Source organism: Penicillium vulpinum (assembly GCF_028829585.1).
Source record: "Penicillium vulpinum strain IBT 29486 chromosome Unknown utg000003l_segment0_segment0, whole genome shotgun sequence".
Classification (NCBI taxonomy): domain Eukaryota; kingdom Fungi; phylum Ascomycota; class Eurotiomycetes; order Eurotiales; family Aspergillaceae; genus Penicillium; species Penicillium vulpinum.
In genome coordinates this window covers 1,203,449-1,224,525 of record NW_026643243.1, presented here as the reverse complement: position 1 = coordinate 1,224,525, position 21,077 = coordinate 1,203,449, and the positions used below count along the sequence as shown (strand labels likewise).

The window sequence follows — 21,077 nt, the reverse complement described above, 5'->3', positions numbered from 1 at the left end:
GGGTATTTCAATGTTGTGTCGTGTATCAAAGCCTACGCCAATTTCTCCTCCATTCGAGCCTATCGGCTAGAATACCCCAGCTTTGAGTTCCATCTGCACGAGCTAACGTTTTCAGGCCATCCGTTGCAAATGTTGTCAAAAGGTTGAACTGATTTCTAACCGTTCTCATCCGTTGGCTGTAAGTCGAATCACGAAATGAGACTGTGAGCGTGTGTTCGTGGTTCATATCGTCGTAGTCCTCATCATCGGAGTCGGAGTCGAACTCGTCTTCGGAGTCTCCCTTTGTGCGCGGTGCCTTCGGGTTCTCCAGATGTTGGTCTTCTTCATCGAGCAAGTGCGCGGCTTGTAGATCTGCGAAATGAACACACAGGTCAAGTAAATCGATGATTGCGTCATGAATGTGTGATAGGTTTTTGGAGAGGAAGCACTGGGCTTCCAAAGAGGATACGTAGGATTGATGGGCGGCTATCATGGCATCGACGTCTGGTGCGCCAGATAAATCTTTGTGTAGAGATTGGGTTGCGGTGGATATGACAAGATATGTCAGATGGCCGTAGATTAAATCGAGGACCCAGAGCATGTTATGGTGTAGAGCGTGCACCAATGTTTCATTATCGTCAAGTGTGGCGATGCGGGCGTCACGAATACGCTGTCTCACAATGGCATATTTAGCGCGCCTGATTTGCATCAGGAAGGTCGAGATGCGTTGATAAGTGTGTATCGCATCCTCGGTGATTATGTTCGCAATAGGCCACGGGAGGCCATAATCAATTGAGATTGCTTCCAGAATCCCCACAGTTCGAGGATTATTTTGAGAAACTTGTGATGGAGTACCAGTCGGCCGCACAAGGAGTTTTGATGTGTCAATGGCGGATATTGAACTGAAAGCCGTCCTTGATATCTCAGTGAGCAGGAACCTGTCATCCCAGGAACGACCCCTATCGATCAACTCAAATATTTTGTCATCAACTATGCTGACGGCGCTCATGTCTTTGGCGAGGTAGACATGATGAAGAGCATCAAGGGAGGTCCATAATCCGCATTGTTGATCGAGTTCCGTTCGTAATAGGCTAGCACTGACTGAATGATCCACATCCACAAGCTTTTCAAAAGCAGACTCTACTAATGCGGGGAAAGGAAGTAATGAAGAATCTTGGGAATAGAGGTCCTCGAATCTCAGGGCTTCAATGTCTGGTGGCGCATTCAGATGGCGCAGAAATACCATGCTCTTCCCCGCCGTAAAAACTTTCTGCACACCAGCCTCGAGGAACTGGGGGATGCTCTGCTGCTTGTGGCCCGTATCAAGTACAAACCAGTCATGCCAAAGAGTTCGTAAATCTCCGTTCTCACGATTTGTTCGCACGAAGAAAGTGCTGTCCGAAGTGTCAACCTGACCCGTTTCCATCCAGAGTCGGATCGAGCTTGAATATGTTTTGAAACACATAAAGAATAGCTCTGCCAGGCTTTGAGACGAACTCTCATCGCCAATCGCTTCCAACATGCATATTACATCGTATAACGAATCGAGGCAGCACATTGGTTGATGTTTATCAGTCAAGTTTTTGCCTAGATTGGCGATCATTTCTGCGAGCAATACTAGCTCGTGAGAGTGTTGACGGACGTCAACGAGAAGCTGGATTAGACTAACAGTTGACCCGGCAGAAAGGTATTTGCACTGAACTTGAGATAAGACTCTATCGAATTCAAGAAGACGCTCTTCTAAGCCTCGGCAAAATGTTTGCATGTATGGAATTGTCTGTGGGAGCTTGTTGAAACATCTCATAGCGTTGAGTTTGGCTCCTATCTCGCTGAAAGACTGCAAAAGTGACGATAGGGCTTCGTTGGATGAATGTGCGAGAGTGTATCTTCGATCCACTCCAAGTTCATCATCCAAACGTACATAAATGGAAGTCGGAAGGCCCTGAAGCATAAATAGAGTCTCTCTAGCAAGTTGGGATTCTGTGATATGTCGTGAGGTGGCTGCTTCTTGGGGTAGCGCTCTCCAAAATTGAGCCTTTTCCAGAGAGGCAGCAAAATCCCCATCCTCTGCCGGGACAAAAGCATCATCTGGAATAGTGTACCCTTCATCCACTGTTGTGGCGGATTGAGGCCTGTGCTTTGGAAGAGATATATCACTGGTAACGGATGAAAAGTCTTCATCTGATGAGTCACCAGCAAAGTCTACCTGTTCCCAAATTTCTTCGTCACTGAATGCCGTCCCATCTGCATTAAGGTCCGACCAAGAAAGAGTCTCTTTGGCTTCTGGGGCCTTGATCCCTTCTTCCGGACGCTTGACCGTAGACAAAAGGGCAGGACGATCTGAGAGTTGTAGTAAGAGACTCAGAATCTCAGGGAGCCAGGAGCTCCGGTCGCTCTCTAGCTCCGCAAGACGGGTTTGAAGGGCATCAGCAAGTTCATCTCTATTTAAGATTTGAAACTTTTCCTGTAGTCCCTCGAGTTGCTTGGCGACTGCAAACTGGTCGGTGCGCGTATGAGAACCAGTGCGGAGACTCCCTTGTACTCGACGCTTCAGACCCTGAGCACGCGCAGACCCCTACATATGCATTAGAACATCGTGCGTGATGATAAAAAGTGATGGAATTCAATATATTACCTTCTGCTCTGGTGATATCTTAGCGACGGAGGTGATCAAGGCATCGACAAGCGTACTGAGATCAGTCACAAAGGCCATTTTCAGACATGAGCTCGGATCCAGGATCAAAGACAAATCACATCGAGATGTTTCTAGACGCTATAGAGTGAAGAAGCATAAAGTGAAGAGAGACCCGGATGATTTGCTTGGATGGCGCTAGGCCTGATAAGGAAAGATGGCCACTCTTAATGAGCGCCTCTCTCACCCTCCGACCATATCCCCCCTTTAAGCAAATACCACCATCATGGCTATCGCACGACCGATTCGCATGCTGGGTGCAGCATGCATCCTTCTTTGTCTATTTCTTGTCTTCCAATTACATCAGGGCTCCTCTGAACAAGGGTCTAAGTTGGCTCATGGCATGAAAAAGGATCCTCTTGTAGATCGTGAGTGTCCGCCACACCTCCTATGACAACCATCGCGCTCTAAGTGCCATACTGACGAGTTTTGTAGCTACCGGAGAGCCTGTAGGAAATTTATGGCGAGCCAACGAACACGATTACTCCCCCGATAGCGAACACTCAGCCCGCACTAATGCTGCGCTCATTACCCTTGTCCGCAATGAGGAACTGGGTCAGCTGCTCTCGACAATGGGTGACCTAGAGCGAACATGGAACAGCAAGTTCAACTATCCCTATATCTTCTTCAATGATGTGCCCTTCACGGAGGAATTCAAGAAGCAGACTCAGGCAATGACCAAGGCAAAGTGTCAATATGGTACAGATTCCAGTCCGATTAGAACAAGAGGAACCATGGCTGACTTTGGATGCAGAACTTGTGCCTAAGGAACACTGGGACGTCCCAAGCTGGATCAATATGGACCTCTTCCACGAGTCCGCAAAAATGTTGGAGGAACAAGACATCCAGTACAGCTCCAAGGTCTCCTACCACCAGATGTGTCGCTGGAACAGCGGCATGTTCTACAAGCACCCCGCTCTCGCAGGCTACCGCTACTACTGGCGCATCGAGCCCAACGTCAAGTTCTTCTGCGATGTTGACTACGATGTGTTCCGATACATGGAGGATGGTAACAAGACCTACGGCTTCACCATCAACCTCTACGACGCACCACAGAGTATCCCGTCCCTTTGGCCCGAGACTCAGCGATTCCTCGCCGCCAACCCATCGTACCTCAGCGATAACAACATGTGGGAGTGGATTACAGATGACGTCGCTCGTCCCGAGCACACCAAGGGTGCCAATGGATACTCCACCTGCCACTTCTGGTCCAACTTTGAAATCGGCGATCTCGACTTCTTCCGCGGCGAGAAGTACGAGGCGTACTTCCAGCACCTGGATCGCGCCGGTGGATTCTTCTACGAACGCTGGGGTGATGCTCCCGTCCACTCCCTCGGAATTGGTCTTTTCGCCGATGCCGCCAACGTCCACTGGTAGGTCACATAGCCTTTCTCTCATCTAGCAACCCTCACTGACATGTATCTTCACTAGGTTCCGCGATATCGGGTATAACCACATCCCGTATCTCAACTGCCCCAATTCTCCCAAATGCTCTGGCTGCAAAGCTGGCCAGTTTTTCCAAGGCGCAGACTTCCTTGCCAAGGAGGATTGCCGACCTACTTACTTCAAGTATGTTGGAACACACTAGTTATCATGTGTCGTGTTTGATATGTTCTCTCGTCTCTTGTCATTCTGGAGAGTACCTCATGACTCGATTCCTTGCATCACCTTGCATACTCCTATGACTATTACTGGAAATCAGTGGCTTGGTACCCGGCGTTTGAGCGGACACATACCTGTGTGTATTGATGATTTTGTGTTCTCTTTTCCCCCCTTCCCTATTTTTTGGTTTAATTGCTTGTCACAAAATACGCTTTGGGCCGTGTTGCTATCTCCCCGAGAGCTATGGGGGCCTTGTTTACATTGTAATTATATTGATTGTGCATAGCCACTGTCGGAGGCTCTGTTTGTTGTGGTTTGGTGCCTCTTGGCCTGCTTGTCGGAGTTGTCATTTTGTGTGATATATTGGCTACCTATGTAGGAACAAAACCGATATTCAGACCACTCTGGGTATTCTACCATTGAGGAAGTGTATCCTCCGTAAGATAAGTGTAGGAAAGTTGGTAATTGAGGATTGAGGATCAAGGACTGGGGACTGACTTGAGCGGTTGATAATACAACAATGCAGGATGACTGAACAAGATGGAACCAAGATAGATTAAGCACCAACCAAGTAAGGCACAGAGGACCTTTTTCCAGACAACAGCAGCACTAACAACACAAGAGATCTCTAGAGTATGTATACAGTTTTCTCTTCTACCTGACCTGATCCTCAGCCAGTCAAACAGTGCCGGATAAACAACGTGCGAGGGGGTACTGTGTGTTTAAGAGAAAATTGACGTAAAAGTAGAATTGATGATGGAAATTTACGCCTCCTGGGGGTAGAGCTCCTCCCGGAGAGCGACACCAAGCTCGACACGCAGGCTCTCGAGGGACTCGAGGTATTGCTTGTACTGGTCGGGGTTCTCGACCTTGGCCTTGACGCCTAAATCACGAAGTGACGTTAGCTTTTGATTCAACGACAAACGATGCTAGTGCTCCAAGATGAGATATTGTGGAAGCGTACCCTCGAAAACGCGAACAGCGGTGGGGAAGTCGTTAACACGGCGGGCGGCCTTGAGGGCGGCAGTGAGGACCTCAACGGAGGGAACGAGATCGTAAGCGAAGCAGTTGTTCAGGTTGCGCTGTTTGCAAGGGTATGCATTAGTCATTTGTCGAATTGATGCGGATATAGGAGCCGCATGTTGAGTGACGGGTGTGGCTGATGCCATGTATCGCATGCCGATCAATATGCCTCGGGTGAAGTCGAGAGAGTCATACCTGGAGCTCGAAAACGTCCTGCACACCATCAAATTCCTTCTCGAATCTGCCATTGAGATATATGGTCAGTATGACACGCTCCTATCATGTCCAGACGAGTACCGATGCTGGTTCCGGAAAGCGCCTAACGTGGAAACGCAGGGCGCTTCTGTCCCACTCCTCCGGCCTCAATGGCTTGCGATTGGGGGCGTACCTGGCAGAGAACTCCTCGTATGTCTCATCCTCGTGGCCGGAGCGGCGGATAGAGGTGGTACCGAAGTTGCTGGCGCGGGCGGCGGCCAGAGTGACCGGGGACTGCATCCGGGACCGGGCCAATTGGGGAGCTCTAAAGAAGCCGGTAGGGCGAACGGCGCGGGTCGCCACGCGGAAGATGGATAGGGACGACATTTTCAGAAGTTGACCACGGTGGACCGGACAGTAACAATGGTGAGGGGAGAGGTGTGGATGGAGACGGGAAGGGGAGGTGAGAAGTGCCTCTAGGATTTTGCGGGTGGTGTGGTGTTGATGCCTTAGGCATCGACACGGGTGCTGAGTCATCATCCGATTGGCCCCGTTCCGTCCATCTTGATCTCAAAGGGAGGCTGCTGATTGGCTGAATGACTGTCACCCTTCAAGATGCGTCCACGGGTCACTCATTGACCGAGTGTTAAGGTCATGACAGTCAATTTCGTGCTAGATACTTATATAAATATTATATTGTTCTTGAATTTGCGTATATCTACGCCCATATGCTTGATATTATAAGGTCAGACATTGGACAAGCAATTTCAAAAAAGTATGAAAGATGAATGAACATTCAACTACACATATATATCAGATCTGATTGATGCGTAAAAGAAGCCGGCTATTTGAGCACTTAGTCCCAATTCAATGTATCGACCTTGACTATGTTAATCTACAAACCCGAGAAGGCAGGCAAAAGCCGGAGAGCTTGACTAGGTACATAAGCTGTGGCTTTCGAGCTTGGAGCTTGGGTGAGAACGGGCCTGGAGGAAATTGAGGTTGTTATGTATATAGCTGGCAACATTTTAATCTAACCTTGGAAGATTATTATGATTTTGAATTAGATAGATAATCACTGCCAAATTCACTGCCAATTGCCAGCTCCAATAGTATTCAGTTGCAACCTAATAGGATAAGATATGACGATGAATTTTCAATGTAACACTTCGGGTATGGATCTGGTCAAGGCACTGGAATCTAGCCATCGAGAGCAAAAGTTGGCCGGTTCCTGAAAAGCCATAGTTCAGGTAGATAATTCCTCGGCAATTCTATGAATAATTCATTTCTTCGTCTTGTAATCTGCAATGCGCTATTGGCATTTGACTAGACACTAGCATGTGATAGTTTCCCACCGAGGACAACATAACATTCAGCAACACAGCACACTCCATATTTAGTAGTCTAGGAATTTCACCAAAAGAACCAACAGATCTAATAGTTACAAGAGTTCAATTAATGTTCCACATGTTCGGACAATATACTCCAGTAGATGAGGTCGGAACTTGGATCTTCCCCTTTTTATGGCACGCTAAACCTTTTTGGGTCCTCAACGGACACGCCGGACGCAAAAAGTAATTGTTCTGTCTTATTTCTCCAGCTTTTCCCTCTCTTCTCTCCCCCCTTTCCCACTTTCATTTCTTTAGCTTTCTTTTCTTTTATTCCTTTCCTTTACTTTGGTCTTTCCCTGGTACTTGGCGGTTTACTGCAGTCCCATTACTGCCCCACCAAGAAAAGAACAGCTTGCCTTCCACGGGCTATCTCTATCTTCAATTCCACATCCAATTTGGTTGAGAGAACCACCCAGTCCTGTCACAATGGCGTCCGAAATCCTCAAACATGTCTCGGTCCCGACCCTCGATCGACCCTTTGGTGTGCACTTGTGGCCCCTCTTCGACCAGGCATACGAGAAGGTCATGGGGTATCCCGCGAGCGAGTTCAACTTCACCGAGGGTGTGACCCCTCTGTCCACCTTGAAGGAGACTGCGATGATGCTTGTCACCTACTACGTTATCATCTTCGGTGGCCGTGAGGTCATGAAGAAGTTGCCTGCGTTCAAGCTCAACACCTTGTTCATGATCCACAACCTCTTTTTGACCACCGTCAGCGCCATCCTGCTGGCCTTGTTCGTTGAGCAGCTTGTCCCTACTCTCTGGAGACACGGAGTCTTCTACACTATCTGTGATCAGAATGGTGGCTGGACTCGCCCTCTAATCATTCTGTACTACGTAAGTTGCAAAGCGCATGAACCGCCAGAAGAAAATAAGCTTACACATTCTCGATTAGCTCAACTACATCAACAAATATGTCGAGTTCATCGATACCATCTTCCTGGTCCTCAAGAAGAAGCCATTGACCTTCCTTCACACCTACCACCACGGTGCCACCGCCCTCCTTTGCTACACTCAGCTCATCGGTGTAACTGCCGTGCAGTGGGTTCCCATCACCATCAACCTGTTGGTCCATGTCGTGATGTACTGGTACTACTTCCAGAGCGCCCGCGGCGTTCGTATTTGGTGGAAGAAGTATATCACCATGCTGCAGATCCTCCAGTTCGTCATTGACGTCGGTAAGTGGTTCAGGCTCGGAATTCGCAAAGAATGGAATGCTGACAGTTTCAAGGCTTCATCTACTTCGCCTCCTACACTTACTTCACCTCTGCCTACTTCCCCTGGCTCCCCAACATGGGCAAGTGTGCTGGTGAGGAATTCGCTGCCATGGCTGGTATCGGCATCATCAGCTCCTACTTGGTCCTGTTCATCTCCTTCTACATTGCCACCTATAAGCAGACTGCCAAAACCGGACGTCCCCGCCGCAACACTGGCCAAAAGTCGTTGATCGACATGAAGAACTTCGAACTTCCCTCCCCAGCCGGTAGCCAGAACGGTGGCGCCAAGTCCACTGGCCGCTCCAACGGCCCCGTCACACGCTCTCGCAAGGCATAAATAATCAACTGAAGCCTCGTCATGTCTGAATGTTTTTCAGTGTGTGATTTGGAAGAAGTATATTGCCCACGAGTTTGATTGTTGAATCATCTTCGGATGAACCATTGAATTAAAAATTCATCCAATGCTTGTGGCCAAAGCAGAAGGGCAGAGTGGCTGCTCTTGGGTGATGCGTCCCTATATTTGTTTAATGAATGACCACCTCATGATGCCAGGTCCATCACCCGAGCATGGGGTATGTGCCTCGGAGTTGTCGGAATGCATGCGCTAAAACTTTTGTCGGAAAACCTACAGGGGGGATACTGTTGGATTACCCCAGTGGTCTCGTCATGGTTGTATTTTATAATGTTTTCTTCTTCTGTTCATGTTTGTCGTTATCACCCTCCGTTTGGTGGCAGGCCATTGGATTGTACCTTTCGCCCTTATTATTGTTATTAAAGTATCCATTGATAGATTTTAGCTCATTATATCAAGATAAATGTAATCATGTCCGTTCCTAAAATAGTCTGCTTGATAGATTGGGAAAGAGACGATAGACCATATGCGTGGTTCGCGTCTGGCCAGCAAGGTATGTTTGCTTGATTGCCTATTCTGTCAGCACCTTCAGCACCCGTGGACAGCCGGGGTTCCAGGATACATCCCTCATGCATACACCGTCTGCATCCCGAGAGACAATCCAGCCAGATCGTCTCTCGAGGCTATCTATCATCCAAGCCAATCCATTTGACCCAAATAATTGCAAGCCAAAAGTATACTCTGTTGATATGACAACACAAAGCTTGTATAAATACTGACTTTGTAGCACAATGTGCAGTATCACACTGGAGACTACACAGCAGAAATAGAAATGCAGGAACAGAAACCGCTAGGTGGAGTTATGCACACATAATGACCAGTGCGACGAAGCACAAGCAGCGCCACGAAAGTGATATATCTCATATGCTCCAGACGCTATGACTCAGTTAACAAGGCGATCGATCCATGGGCCTTTGGCAAAGTGTCGAGCGACGAAACAGCAGATCCTCAGTTTCCAGGGAGAGAAACGCCCAAAAATAGACATGGATTTGGAAGGCGAGGAGCAAGATAGGTTATATCCAGCCTCCCAGCTTTTGAAAGAGCGATGCAGCCACCACGCCTCCCCGCACCAAGTCCAGCCATTAATAGATAATGGGGCTGGGCGAAATTCAATAGATCGGGACAAGATATATAGTCAAAAGCAAGAAAATATGCACTATTTGCTCATTTCCTATTCTCGTCTGAAAGCAACAAGTGCCTTGCTTGGATGCCATGCGTGTGGTTTATTCGGAGACTGGACGAATATGCAGGGCCGGGCTTTGATGCTGGAGCATAGACCCCGATTTGAGAAAAAAACAAAATAGGGGGAAAATGCAGTGTCATGCAGTAGTGGCTGTGTCGACGTTAATAATGAGGATCGGCCTATGAACTTCCCGTGGCCATGGGCGGGTTTGAAGCTCATTGGATACATGTATGTAGACGGAGTTATGGGATACTTTGAGACGAAGTACCCACTGGGTACGGAGTAATGTATGGTTAATGTAACTAAGTTGAAGCAAATGTCAAGAGCTTGACGTGCAGAAAGCGCATGCATAACAGAGTTGGAAATATTGAGAGCCCTTGCACAGAAGTGAAATTAGCATAGATCTCAACCACCCAATACGGCCAACAGAGAATAACAGTGATAATGTAAACGTCGAAACACGACAGGATAAAAATGGTCGATTCTTCATCCAGGCAATAACATTGTGCAATGCCGAGGATACATTAAGACCAATCGCCGTGATGGATAGATACTAGCCATAGGCGGGCTCGTGCAGGAAGATAAATATACCATAACCCATGGCGAGGATTACCTGCGGGGTTGGAGGAGGTTCGGGATTAGCCTTCGTGGCCTGGCACAACATATTCCATGTAGGTACGAGCAAGGGGGCAAGAGGGCAAGGGCACGGAGATCAATATTTATCCAGTATTGACTCCGAGGGAATAGAATATCATGAGGTAAAAGTAATTGTAGTGGATAATTTACTTCGGCGATAATGAGCTTGTGTAGAAGAATGTGTTTTTTTCATGTTGGAGAGAGTGATAGCCGTCCCTGCCTGAGGATGCCTGGATAACATAAATTGAACAGGCTAACTAATTATTTGCGCAAGAGAGTACAACTTGAGTGCGCGGTTTGGAAATTTCTGCCTTGATGCCCGATTTATAAAAAGACATCTCGAATTTCAGGCATCCTCAGGGGGAGTCGCTGTAGTAATCCCCTATGCAACTATCCATGGATACCGTAGATAGTTAGCTTGATTGTCGGCCTGGAATTTTAGGCAATATAGCCACCAGGTATCCACCTCCCAATACGGCTAGCGCAAGGCGCTATGTATGTATACCTATGTAGCTGCCAGTCTGCCCCACATAAGAGCCTCACATCACCTATCCAAGAAACCCATCTCCAAAGCATCCAAAGCAACTCCAATGTCGTCCTCATACTCAGCCTGGTTCCGTAAGGGACCTGAACCTGGAGCTGTCATCACCCTTGACCAACCCGTCCCTTCCCAGTGGAAGATTCTTGAGAAGCTGAACGAGCATGACTATCAGGTTAACGAGGAGGAAAACGATGAGTATGGCTTCTGTTCTTTCGCCTCGGCTAAATATATATGCTGCGACCCCAGAGCACGCAATAAGAAAGCATTCATGCGCATCTACATTCAAGTTCCCCATCGGAAGACTGAAATGGATGATACAGATACCAGAAGCCGACAAGCCACAACATACAACCCCCCAGAATTGATCGCCTGCCGGGACCTCACTGAAAAAGGCTCGAGTGACACACCAAAGCTTGTCGGATACAAGATCGATAAACAGGATCGCTCGGGGCTAGTTGCGGGTGGGTTCATTATCTGGCTTGTGTGGGAGACCGTCTCAGGGCTGCGCCTCGGAGACGGCAGTGGCGCTGACCCATTTTGGGCTCTTGAAAGCTACGAAAGGGAGCAGGTTCGCTTGGCTTTTCTTAACGCTCTACCGTAAGTTGATATTTCTTCTGTATTCGATACTGGATCTAATCATTGTCGACTATGTAGTAAGCTGCATGAGAACGGGTGGTTCCCCCGTGTGTGCGGAGCAAGCAGCCTAGTTTGGCACCAGAAGACGCAAACACTGTACGTTATTGCTATATTATCCCAACGAAAAGGTGACAAACTTACTAATTTACTCTATATAGCTACTTTATCGGACCCTTTGAGAAGGCCGGCAAGCCCGAACGTCCGATTATGTCCAGTGTCAACTGGATTGCGCATTTCGATCTCGCCAATCCGGACCCTTCTACGGATGAACATGATAGTGACTGGGATAGAGATACTTAACGATAGCAGTGGTAGCTGAGGAGGAAGCAAGATTGCTTGTTTGTCCTCTTATTATTGAATTCGCTAGCGGCCTCTATCCCCGGAAGACGACTTCTACGAGACAAAGGAAGAGATTTAACAGGACTCGCTGTTGATGCAAAAGCCAGTGGCATCACTACAGTAAATGTTACTATGTCAACAGAGAGCCTAGACCAGAGGATTAAAGACACTAGAAAAAGAGTGGGAAGGCCTCCCCAAGCTCTTGAAGCAGATGAGTTAGCATGACCTGGAGGAATTCAGGAAGCTCATGGAACGGAGAAATCCAGCGTCATCCGATGATCTAGATACACTCGTGGCTGGAATTATATTCTGAGTGTTGTCCGGCTCGTCGGAAAATATGTCCCGAGAGAATGAAGGGGCAGCAGTCGATCTCACAAAGCCACAGAGAGATGTTGTTTCAGGAGTTGAGAAGGATATATGGTTATATTGAAGCCTGGGTTGTGGGAGAGCCCACAGGGGCCGGTATCTGTAGCACGTTTCGAAACATGATATTCAGCGTGTCCTCAATCCAACAACTCTTCTCGTACCTAAATTCAAGGTTGTTTCATTCAAGTTGGTCTCAATTTAATGTAGGCCTGATATTGACATTGGTTCTCCGGCCATAGTCACTCCAATCGATCAACACTTTTCTCAAGGATTATCCTCAGGCTACAAATATACATTACCCTTCCTTCAACTCTTGCCTTATAAGTTACGAGTTCCGATATTAACGAGTATATATATATATATATATGCATTGTCTAACTATGTCATAGCCCACTGAACTATTTATCGCAAACCAGCTGCCCTGTTCCCACGTCCCCGGTCGATAGAAACATGTACTTCGTTTTTCGGCAGACTTCACGCCCAAAGAAGTTCCTCAATCCTTCGGAAGTCAATGGGCTTCATGATCCATCCATCAAAGCCAGAGCCGACGTAAGTTTGTCGGTCCTTTTCCAAGAGCGAGGCGGAGACTGCAAAGATAGGACATAACTATGGCTCAAGTCGGCTTGAACTTCATATTCTCGGATCATCTTGGCAGCCGATAATCCATCGACTATGGGCATCGAATAAAACTGGTTAGTTGAGCGCTTTTCATCTAATTGAAAACTTTACGTACTTACAGATCCATTAGGATCGCATCGAAGGAGTCGGGACTTAGTACTGTTGACAGGGTTCTTTGTCTGGGGTCTGTAACTGATCATTCAATACTCATTTATACCCTTTGCCCCATGATTTCACGCGCTGGGCGTACCTGTGTACACATATTAATGGAAGGCACGCTAAGCCTTATTTGGCTACTGCCGTGGTGTCCAGAGCGCTAGGTGAAAAGACCATGATTCTCCCTCCAAGAGCCACGCACAATCGTGGCCTTTTCATCGTCACCCCTAATTATAGATATATGAGGTAGATTCGAAAATCACCGAGATTTGATGTAAATGTAAGGAGAGTACGGAGTACTGTTAAACGTCATGAACATTCTAATCCTTTGGGGTCCCTCGGGTATATGGAGTACCCCCCGGAAGAATATACCTTCAACCCTCTACGCCTCCAACCCCAACCCCAGCCCCTGGTCGGGGTTGGCCTTAGTATCCCTGACATCTCAGTAAGGAATATATTTTCACATTCTAGTACTTCTTACTCCGTACTTCCTTCGTACTTCGTACCCGGTCGAATACCTAGAATCCAGTTTGAAGCTAACGGAGTTCGTAGCGTGTTTGAGCTATACACATGGGCCCCACTAGTGGCTAACTTGGCAACTTGTTAGACGACTGATGTGATTCGATGATTGTTGGTCTTGGCTCCTTGTCCCACTGTGGGCGCTTCATTCCAATCTAAACTGTTCACAAGTACGGAGTAGTTCGGCCCAGGGAATGCTTCCAGGGGAGCTATGTCTCCCTTATGGGCGACATCCCGCTCTTTCTACGGAGGACTCTGTACTTCCCTGGATACGAAGATTCACGAAGATTCTTTCCTGGCTTGCCCTTGATGTGAGCAGCTGATATGCATACGTGTCCACGGAGTAATCAAGAATACTAGTTCGCGGAGTATTAGGCGCATGGACCTTGACCAATAGCTCATGGTGATCTATCAGATCGGGCTCTGAACATATATTTTTTATTCTTTTTTATTCTTTTCACTCGTCTATATTTATTTATCCAAAAGTTCCAATCTAGCCTTCCCGATAGTGTAATGAGTTTTCCCCCTGCTGAAACTGGTCATCCTGGCCAACCCGCCCTAGTTTTCTCCCCTGCAAGGGCGAGACCCAATCACGACCCTCTTCAACCCTCTTCAAGGTTCATTACGCGCCCATACGAATTTAGCAAGTAAATTCAGGAACCTTTCCATTTTCTGCCCTACACGTGTATAGGGACATGGCATGGAAAAGTCCCTGGATGCCTCTTTCTTCCTTCTCCATATTTCATATATTGGCTTGGTCTATGCATCCTATAGCTCCTTGGTCCCACTTCGGTCCACTTCCTTAAAAGAGCCTTCGCCCTGGAGTGCTTCTGATCTCTTTTGCAGCTTTGTACTGAAATAAGTTGACAGCTATTGCGTTTCAGTTGGTCTCATTTTCACTCTATTATTAGTTGAGGGCTGGTTTTTTTTGGGGGGTTTTGTGTTTTCTCTTTTGTTTCGGTATTTGCTTACACTTTGGAGGAGTCACTCTTTCTTGTGCTCTATATTCCCGATTACAACCATATGACTGCCAGCAACATGTACGAACCTGCTCCCTCGTTGAGCCTTCATCGCTTGAGTAGGCATAGCCTTCAAGATCGATACCAGTCAGACGAGGAGGCTGTGTCTGAATCTGATACAGGCGCCCAAGATCTACTTTCCTCGCCAGTCGGCTCACCACAAGCCGGAATCTTTGATTCAGACCTCAGTGCCGACGATGATTCTCACCTGGACCCTGGTTTTGACCGGGATGAACATACTCTGGCTCCCCCAATGGTCAAACGTCCCCGGCCCGTCTCTTCTGCTACCATTAAGAGAAATAGCAGAGCCACTTTCGACGAAGATACATATGTGTTTGATCCAGAGGAGCAGATAGTTCTCGAACTGCCACCGTCGGATTCTCCGCCGCAACTCGCATCCAGCACCTTTCTACAGCCGTCGATATACGTCTGGCCAAAACCACCACGGCCGTCCACCTCAAGGTCTCGCTCTACCTCGCCGTCATCGGTCTTCTCGATAGAGGAAGTAGACATCCAAGTCGCAACGAAGGTGACTATCATGGAGCCCCGAACTCGTCCTACAGTGGTCTTGATCAACGCTCTGGGGTCACAGCTCAAGGCCTCGAAATCCCGTCCCAGCCATTCTCGCTCTAGGGAAAGCAGCCGCACCCGCTCTGTGCTCGTCAGGGCCGACAGTCGACTTACAGTACCACGCTCGTCAGACCCAGCGGCCAAGTCACCGCGAGTATCTGAGAAAAGGACCACCATGAAGCAGGCGCCAAAGACAGCTCCAACCCAAACCCAAAACCCAGTCTTAGAAGATACACAGTTTGCACTGGGTGCAACCATCAACCGAGTCTCCGAAATCCCCTCTGTCCTCTACTTCCCAGCACCACCACGCACCCTCCAACCCCAAGAATATCGACCCCGACCCCGAACCGCAGGCACCGAAAAACCAACCCCACCCCCTCTAAACCTGCGCGCCCGTCGCGCCCCCTCGCTGCACAGCACAAGCAGAAACAGCAGCCACACCTACACCTCCCGCCCAACAACACCCTACTCAGCCGAGGACGCGACTACCTTCAAATCCAACAACTACAGCGGCGCATCCTCCAACCTCCCCAGAGCCTGTAGCCCAACCTCAAACTCACCCGCCTCCTCCCCACCACCATGCATCTCCTCGAAGCGCAGCGGGCCCTCGACATACAGCGTGTCGAATATGCTCACGAGCCGCTCGCCACTGATGATGCGTCGCATGACAAGGAAACACTCCGCCTCCAGTGTCTATTCACTCAGTAATCTGCGCGAGGTCGGCGTTAATGGTCCATCTTCCTCGCAGATTTCCGTCGCGACACAGCCTGCCCCGCCGCCCAGTGCGGACTCCCATCTCGTGCGGAAGTCGAGCCATCGTCGCCATTCGCGGCATCATAGCGTTATGCCGAGTGGGAGGGGGTTTATGGGGTTGAAGTTGGGGAAGAAGTCGCATGCTAAGCCTTAGATATGGGGTTGGGTTTGGCTTGTGACAACTCTTCTTTCCGAAGCCTACTTTGCTTTCGTTTCGTTTCGTTTCGTTTCGTTTCGTTTCGTTTCGTTTCGTTTCGTTTCGTTTCGTTTTTCTCTCTTTTTTTCAGTTTTTGATACTCAACATATACTGATCTAGTAATGTCTTTATGGGCGGGAATGAAATCTCTCGCATGGATTGGGTTTCTGGGTTCTCATTCTGGTGTCTTTTGGTATTGGCGTTTTTGTTTCCTGGGTTCTTTCGGATACTCGGTCTTCATCTCTTTTCTTCATCACCTCTGTTTCTGATCGGTTAATATATGACGGTCCATGACTTGGGCAGTGGAAACATCATGTCACACTCCGGGATGGTTAATGTCTACTTCAATGTTGGCGCATGGTATCTGATTTCGGGGAAACTACTGGGTAGTTCTCATTCTGGTTAGGATATTATGCAATTATCTCTGAATGACATAGCTACATAGCTATGGAGAAATATATTTATACAGGTATATATCTATGGAGGTAGACAGATGGCCATCAATCTCCCAGGAAACGTACTCTTTGATTTTCCCTCACTCCCATAATTTCGGTAAAACGAAAGCGACAGTATGCGTCTAGCGTATGGATTATAGGAAGCAAGGCTAGCAAGGGATACTCGATAAGTTCCTGCATGACCCGGAGGACGGGCTGGAATCGAGTTTAGCTTGATGCAGGTGAATTCCTTGCCACACAGCCACCAGGGTCAATATTGTCAGCTTCAACTCAGATTGGGGATGTGCTATACCTCGTACTTAGTACAATTTAGAACAATATATGTAAATTGTAAAGGGGAATGTGAAAACTCGTCCTCATGTGTTGACACCACCTCGATGCAGTCTACAACTACGGAACTTGTTGCCGTCTAGGGGTTCACCCGGGGACTCCACTATGCACTATGATGATCTTCATTAAATGCCCAATTGCGCATTTTGCATAAAGAGCGCCGTATTTTAATTTGAGGTTTTTTTTTCTTCAAAAGGATTGGATTAAATAACTCGCTCTACTGAAACGCAACCCGATGAAAATAGCAATTTATCCAGTGCGAGCTTGTAAGCAATAAGACAGGCCGTTAGGGCATAAGATTTCGCAGTACGGCGTAAATAAGGAGCAGTTCAAAAATAGTATGCAGTCATAAAAGAAATATGCAACATGCGTTCTAATAGAAACCTACTTCCGTGCCTCCAGGGCGGCTTTGATAGCTGTTGGAAATAAATTAGCACTATTTCCTTTAATAGATATTCATGTAAGTGATACATACCATCGCAAGAGGTCTTGGCATCGCCGAATAGCATCCGAGTACCGGGCATAAAGAACATGGGGTTTGGAACATCCGCTGCGGAAAATATTAGATGGATCAATTCACCAGGAATGACGGCGGAGGAATCATACCATATCCGCTGGACATCCCCCGCTTCATAACTATAACCTCCTTACTCTTCCATGCATGGAGAACAGGCATGCCGGATATAGCCGAGTCTGGCTCCATGGCAATAGGGTTAACAGTATCATTGGCGCCAATGACGAGGGTGACGTCTGTGTCTGAGAAGTCATCGTTGATCTCTTCCATCTCCAGGACAACTGCATCGATTGTTAGCGAATGGATTAGTCTAAGGTTATCAATGACTTACTATCATATGGAACGGATGCCTCCGCGAGTAGCACGTTGCATTGACCGGGCATTCGGCCAGCAACAGGGTGAATTGCGAAGCGAACGTTGACACCACGAGCACGCAGCAAACTAACAATCTCCGAAAGAGCATACTGGGCCTTGGCAACGGCCATACCATAGCCAACCACAATGATGACATTCTCAGCGCTGGAAAGAGCTTCCACGGTGTCATCGATACTGGTTTGTGTGATCTCGCCCTCGATCTTCTTCTGCGGTTGCGCAGTCTGAGTTCCGATTCCACCGAACAGGACATTCGTCAGCGACCGGTTCATGTTGACGCACATAATGTATGAGAGAATGGAACCGCTGACACCGATCAGGGATCCGACACTGGTGAGAAGTGGATTGTCGAGCATCAGGCCTTCAGCCACCAGAGCAAACCCGGAATAAGCGTTCAACACCGTGATGACGACGGGCATGTCGGCACCGCCGATGGCTGCTGTCGTAGTGTATCCTTTCAGGAAACTGAGGATGGTGCTTGTTCCCAGACAGATAGCTGCAATTGCAGGGCTTCCTGGTGCCATTGTAATAAACGCTCCCATGGTTGCAACGTTACTGCCCAATAGTGTCGAATTAATAAGGTGTCGGCCGGGCAGAAGCGTCGGCTTGGATGACATGCGACCTGCCAGTTTCAGGAAAGCGACGATCGAACCTGTAAAGGTGATACCACCGATCAGAACACCCAGGTATGCCGTCGTCATGTGCAGAGTTGTGATATCACCAATATCGGCCATCACACTTCCAGCACTAGTCAGAACAGCAGCCAATCCCACCACTGAGTGGAGAGCAGCGACGGTCTGGGGAAGACCGGTCGGTGTGATACGACGGCCAATCAAGCCTCCGATCAAGGCGCCTGTTCCAGCAACAGCCGTGAACTGCGTCAGTGTCTCAGGAGAGAAGCCTACCGCAGCCAGCGAGGCCAGGATACCGGAGACTACTCCCAAGATACCGAAAATATTGCCGCGTCGGGCTGTTACCTGCGATGCCAGACTAGAGATTGAGCCCATGCATAGCATTGTGCTGACGAGATAACCGGCTTGGACCAGACCGGACATACCAGTGCTGGCAGCCGCAATGAAGCCACCACCAAACACCAGAGCGGGAACAGCGTACAGCCATGGGTACTCAGGAGGGTCGGTGGGACGCTTGAACATATCCAGCATGCGCTTCGTGACCACAAAGCCACCGGAGATATTCACGAAAGCCAGAAGTACGGAGGCAGCACCGAAGTATTCTGGGATAGTGGTCGGCACATAGCCTCCTCCCATAATGAACAGTCCACCAATGCCGACCATGCCCGAAATGGCATTTGTGACACTCATGAGAGGAGAGTGGAGCGCAGGTGCTACACCCCACACAGCACGATATCCGACCAGACCAGCAAGTCCAAAGGTCATCATATTGCCCATAAAGATTGGACCGGCTGCCTTTCCTAGGGCTAGGGTCGTACCCATTGCACCTGTAACGGCTGTCACATCCCGTGTTGTCTTTTGCCACGGCGTCAAAGCGACTTCTTCCTTTGCCGCGACAGCTTGTGCTTCTGGCTTTGGGGTTGGGGGTGGAGCGGGTGGAGCAGCAGGGGGGATTATTTCACCATTTAAAGTCACGATAGATCCGCGTACAACTTCATCTTTAAAGTCAATCCCAAAGGACTTCTCCTGGGGAGTCATGGAGAGAAGGTACTTTGTGATGTTGTTCGAGTACAGCGTTGAAGACTGGGTAGGAAGACGAGAAGGAAGGTCCGTGTAGCCAATGATAGTAACATCCTTGTAGGAGCTCAATTCCCCGGGCACAGTAGCTTCACAATTGCCACCAGCCTCAGCGGCAAGATCAACAATAACAGAGCCGGGTTTCATTGCAGCAATCATTTCCTTAGTAATGAGCTTCGGTGCAGGTTTGCCTGGGATCAGAGCCGTGGTGATAATGATATCAACCTCTTTAGCTTGCTCCATGAACAATTTCATTTCAGCTTCGATAAACTCCCTGGACATTTCTTTGGCGTATCCACCCTGACCAGAGCCATCCTCCTGGAAATCAACCTCGACGAACTCGGCACCTAAAGACTGGACTTGCTCGCGCACAGCAGGACGGGTATCAAAGCCACGAACAATAGCACCCATGCGGCGGGCAGACGCGATAGCACTCAAACCAGCTACGCCAGCGCCAATCACGAGAACTTTACTCGGAGGAATCTTTCCAGCTGCAGTAACCTGACCAGTCAAGAAGCGACCAAAGTGATTAGAAGCCTCCAGCACCGCCTTATAACCTGCAATATTGGCCATGGAGCTGAGGGCATCGAACGTCTGTGCACGAGAGATTCGTGGAATACGATCCATTGCGAAGGAGGTCACGCCACGAGCAGCAAGTGCCTCGACGAGTGGTTTGTTCTGGAGGGGATAGATGAAAGAGATGACGGTCGAACCTTTGCGTAAAGCCTGGATTTCATTGAATGGTCCCTCTGACTGAGGACTGCGGACCTTTAACACGATATCGCTTTGAGACCAGACCGCGTCCCGATCGACCATTGTCGCGCCGGCTTTTTCGTAGGCCTGGTCCAGTAGCTGAGCGCGCTCGCCTGCACCATGTTCGATGAGCACACGGGAGACTCCCTTCTTCAACAGAAGGGCGACATTCTGCGGGGTGATTGCCACACGGCGTTCACCGGGAAAGATCTCCAGAGGAACTCCCACAGTCAAGTCTGAGTAGGGGGTGGTAGACACGGGCTCGGATGGAGGTGACTCGGCCGAGGTTATAGCGGTTCGTTTGGAAATGGACGGCCATCGCGGCTGGCAAACGGACAGACGTTTATTTTGCGATGTGAAAGATGTGAATTGCCGAATTTGAGAAGCTAGGGAGAGAAAAGTAGTCAGAAAACAGCTCAACTGGTGTTCCAACACTTAAATTTGGAGAAGCTTACCCGACGTCACCGGAAGGAAAATTTTCCCCGCGCGAGCAATGGACGCCCCCAAACAAGGCCGTAATGCTGACCGCAGCGAAGCTGGAGCGCTCATTGTGAGTTCCTGCAAGCTGCACGCTGTATCGGGTCTTTTTGTCTCATTTAAAGAATGCCTATTGGACGTAGGAAGGGGTAGAAGGACCGGGGTGCCGCATCCAGTCCAGACCGAAAGGCGGGACAGATAAAAGCAAAATTAGAGCTTTAAAAAACAAAGACCTTGAGAGCCACAGTAGAAAGAAAGACAACGGAAGAAAGAAGAGAAAAGGGGAGAGGGGAACCGACTTTGAGACAAAGCACCGATCCTCGGCAGAACGTCCAAGCAAAGAGGGGAAGCGGCTCTGATTTCACATTCCTACCTTGCGATGGAACCTCCCCGGATATTTTGCTATTTATATAGACTGCTTAGG

The 21,077-nt window shown here is 48.7% G+C and overlaps 7 protein-coding genes across 7 annotated transcripts; 4 read left to right on the top strand and 3 right to left on the bottom strand.

The window, feature by feature from the left end:
* Positions 1–25: 25 nt before the first annotated feature.
* Positions 26–2,692, bottom strand: N7479_005572 (uncharacterized protein; the record flags this gene model as incomplete). Its single annotated transcript, XM_057253268.1, has 2 exons — positions 26–2,554; positions 2,615–2,692. The coding sequence occupies 2 exons, from the start codon at positions 2,690–2,692 to the stop codon at positions 26–28; spliced, it is 2,607 nt and encodes an 868-aa protein (XP_057107130.1).
* A 205-nt stretch (positions 2,693–2,897) lies between these two features.
* Positions 2,898–4,259, top strand: N7479_005571 (glycosyltransferase family 15 protein; the record flags this gene model as incomplete). The annotated part of the gene is made up of 4 exons (XM_057253267.1): positions 2,898–3,039; positions 3,107–3,370; positions 3,426–4,044; positions 4,103–4,259. The coding sequence occupies 4 exons, from the start codon at positions 2,898–2,900 to the stop codon at positions 4,257–4,259; spliced, it is 1,182 nt and encodes a 393-aa protein (XP_057107129.1).
* Positions 4,260–5,037: 778 nt separating this feature from the next.
* On the bottom strand, positions 5,038–6,031 carry N7479_005570 (cytochrome c oxidase subunit VI; the record flags this gene model as incomplete). Its single annotated transcript, XM_057253266.1, has 4 exons — positions 5,038–5,156; positions 5,238–5,355; positions 5,492–5,537; positions 5,685–6,031. 4 exons carry the CDS (start codon positions 6,029–6,031, stop codon positions 5,038–5,040), a joined length of 630 nt encoding a protein of 209 aa, XP_057107128.1.
* Positions 6,032–7,308: 1,277 nt separating this feature from the next.
* Positions 7,309–8,436, top strand: N7479_005569 (elongation of very long chain fatty acids protein; the record flags this gene model as incomplete). Its single annotated transcript, XM_057253265.1, has 3 exons — positions 7,309–7,719; positions 7,778–8,060; positions 8,114–8,436. 3 exons carry the CDS (start codon positions 7,309–7,311, stop codon positions 8,434–8,436), a joined length of 1,017 nt encoding a protein of 338 aa, XP_057107127.1.
* Positions 8,437–10,920: 2,484 nt separating this feature from the next.
* On the top strand, positions 10,921–11,807 carry N7479_005568 (uncharacterized protein; the record flags this gene model as incomplete). Its single annotated transcript, XM_057253264.1, has 3 exons — positions 10,921–11,468; positions 11,526–11,603; positions 11,666–11,807. 3 exons carry the CDS (start codon positions 10,921–10,923, stop codon positions 11,805–11,807), a joined length of 768 nt encoding a protein of 255 aa, XP_057107126.1.
* A 2,736-nt stretch (positions 11,808–14,543) lies between these two features.
* Positions 14,544–16,001, top strand: N7479_005567 (uncharacterized protein; the record flags this gene model as incomplete). The annotated part of the gene is made up of 1 exon (XM_057253263.1): positions 14,544–16,001. One exon carries the CDS (start codon positions 14,544–14,546, stop codon positions 15,999–16,001), a length of 1,458 nt encoding a protein of 485 aa, XP_057107125.1.
* Positions 16,002–17,212: 1,211 nt separating this feature from the next.
* On the bottom strand, positions 17,213–20,725 carry N7479_005566 (putative nicotinamide nucleotide transhydrogenase; the record flags this gene model as incomplete). The annotated part of the gene is made up of 5 exons (XM_057253262.1): positions 17,213–17,244; positions 17,304–17,378; positions 17,435–17,623; positions 17,674–20,562; positions 20,632–20,725. The coding sequence occupies 5 exons, from the start codon at positions 20,723–20,725 to the stop codon at positions 17,213–17,215; spliced, it is 3,279 nt and encodes a 1,092-aa protein (XP_057107124.1).
* Between the last annotated feature and the right edge of the window lie 352 nt (positions 20,726–21,077).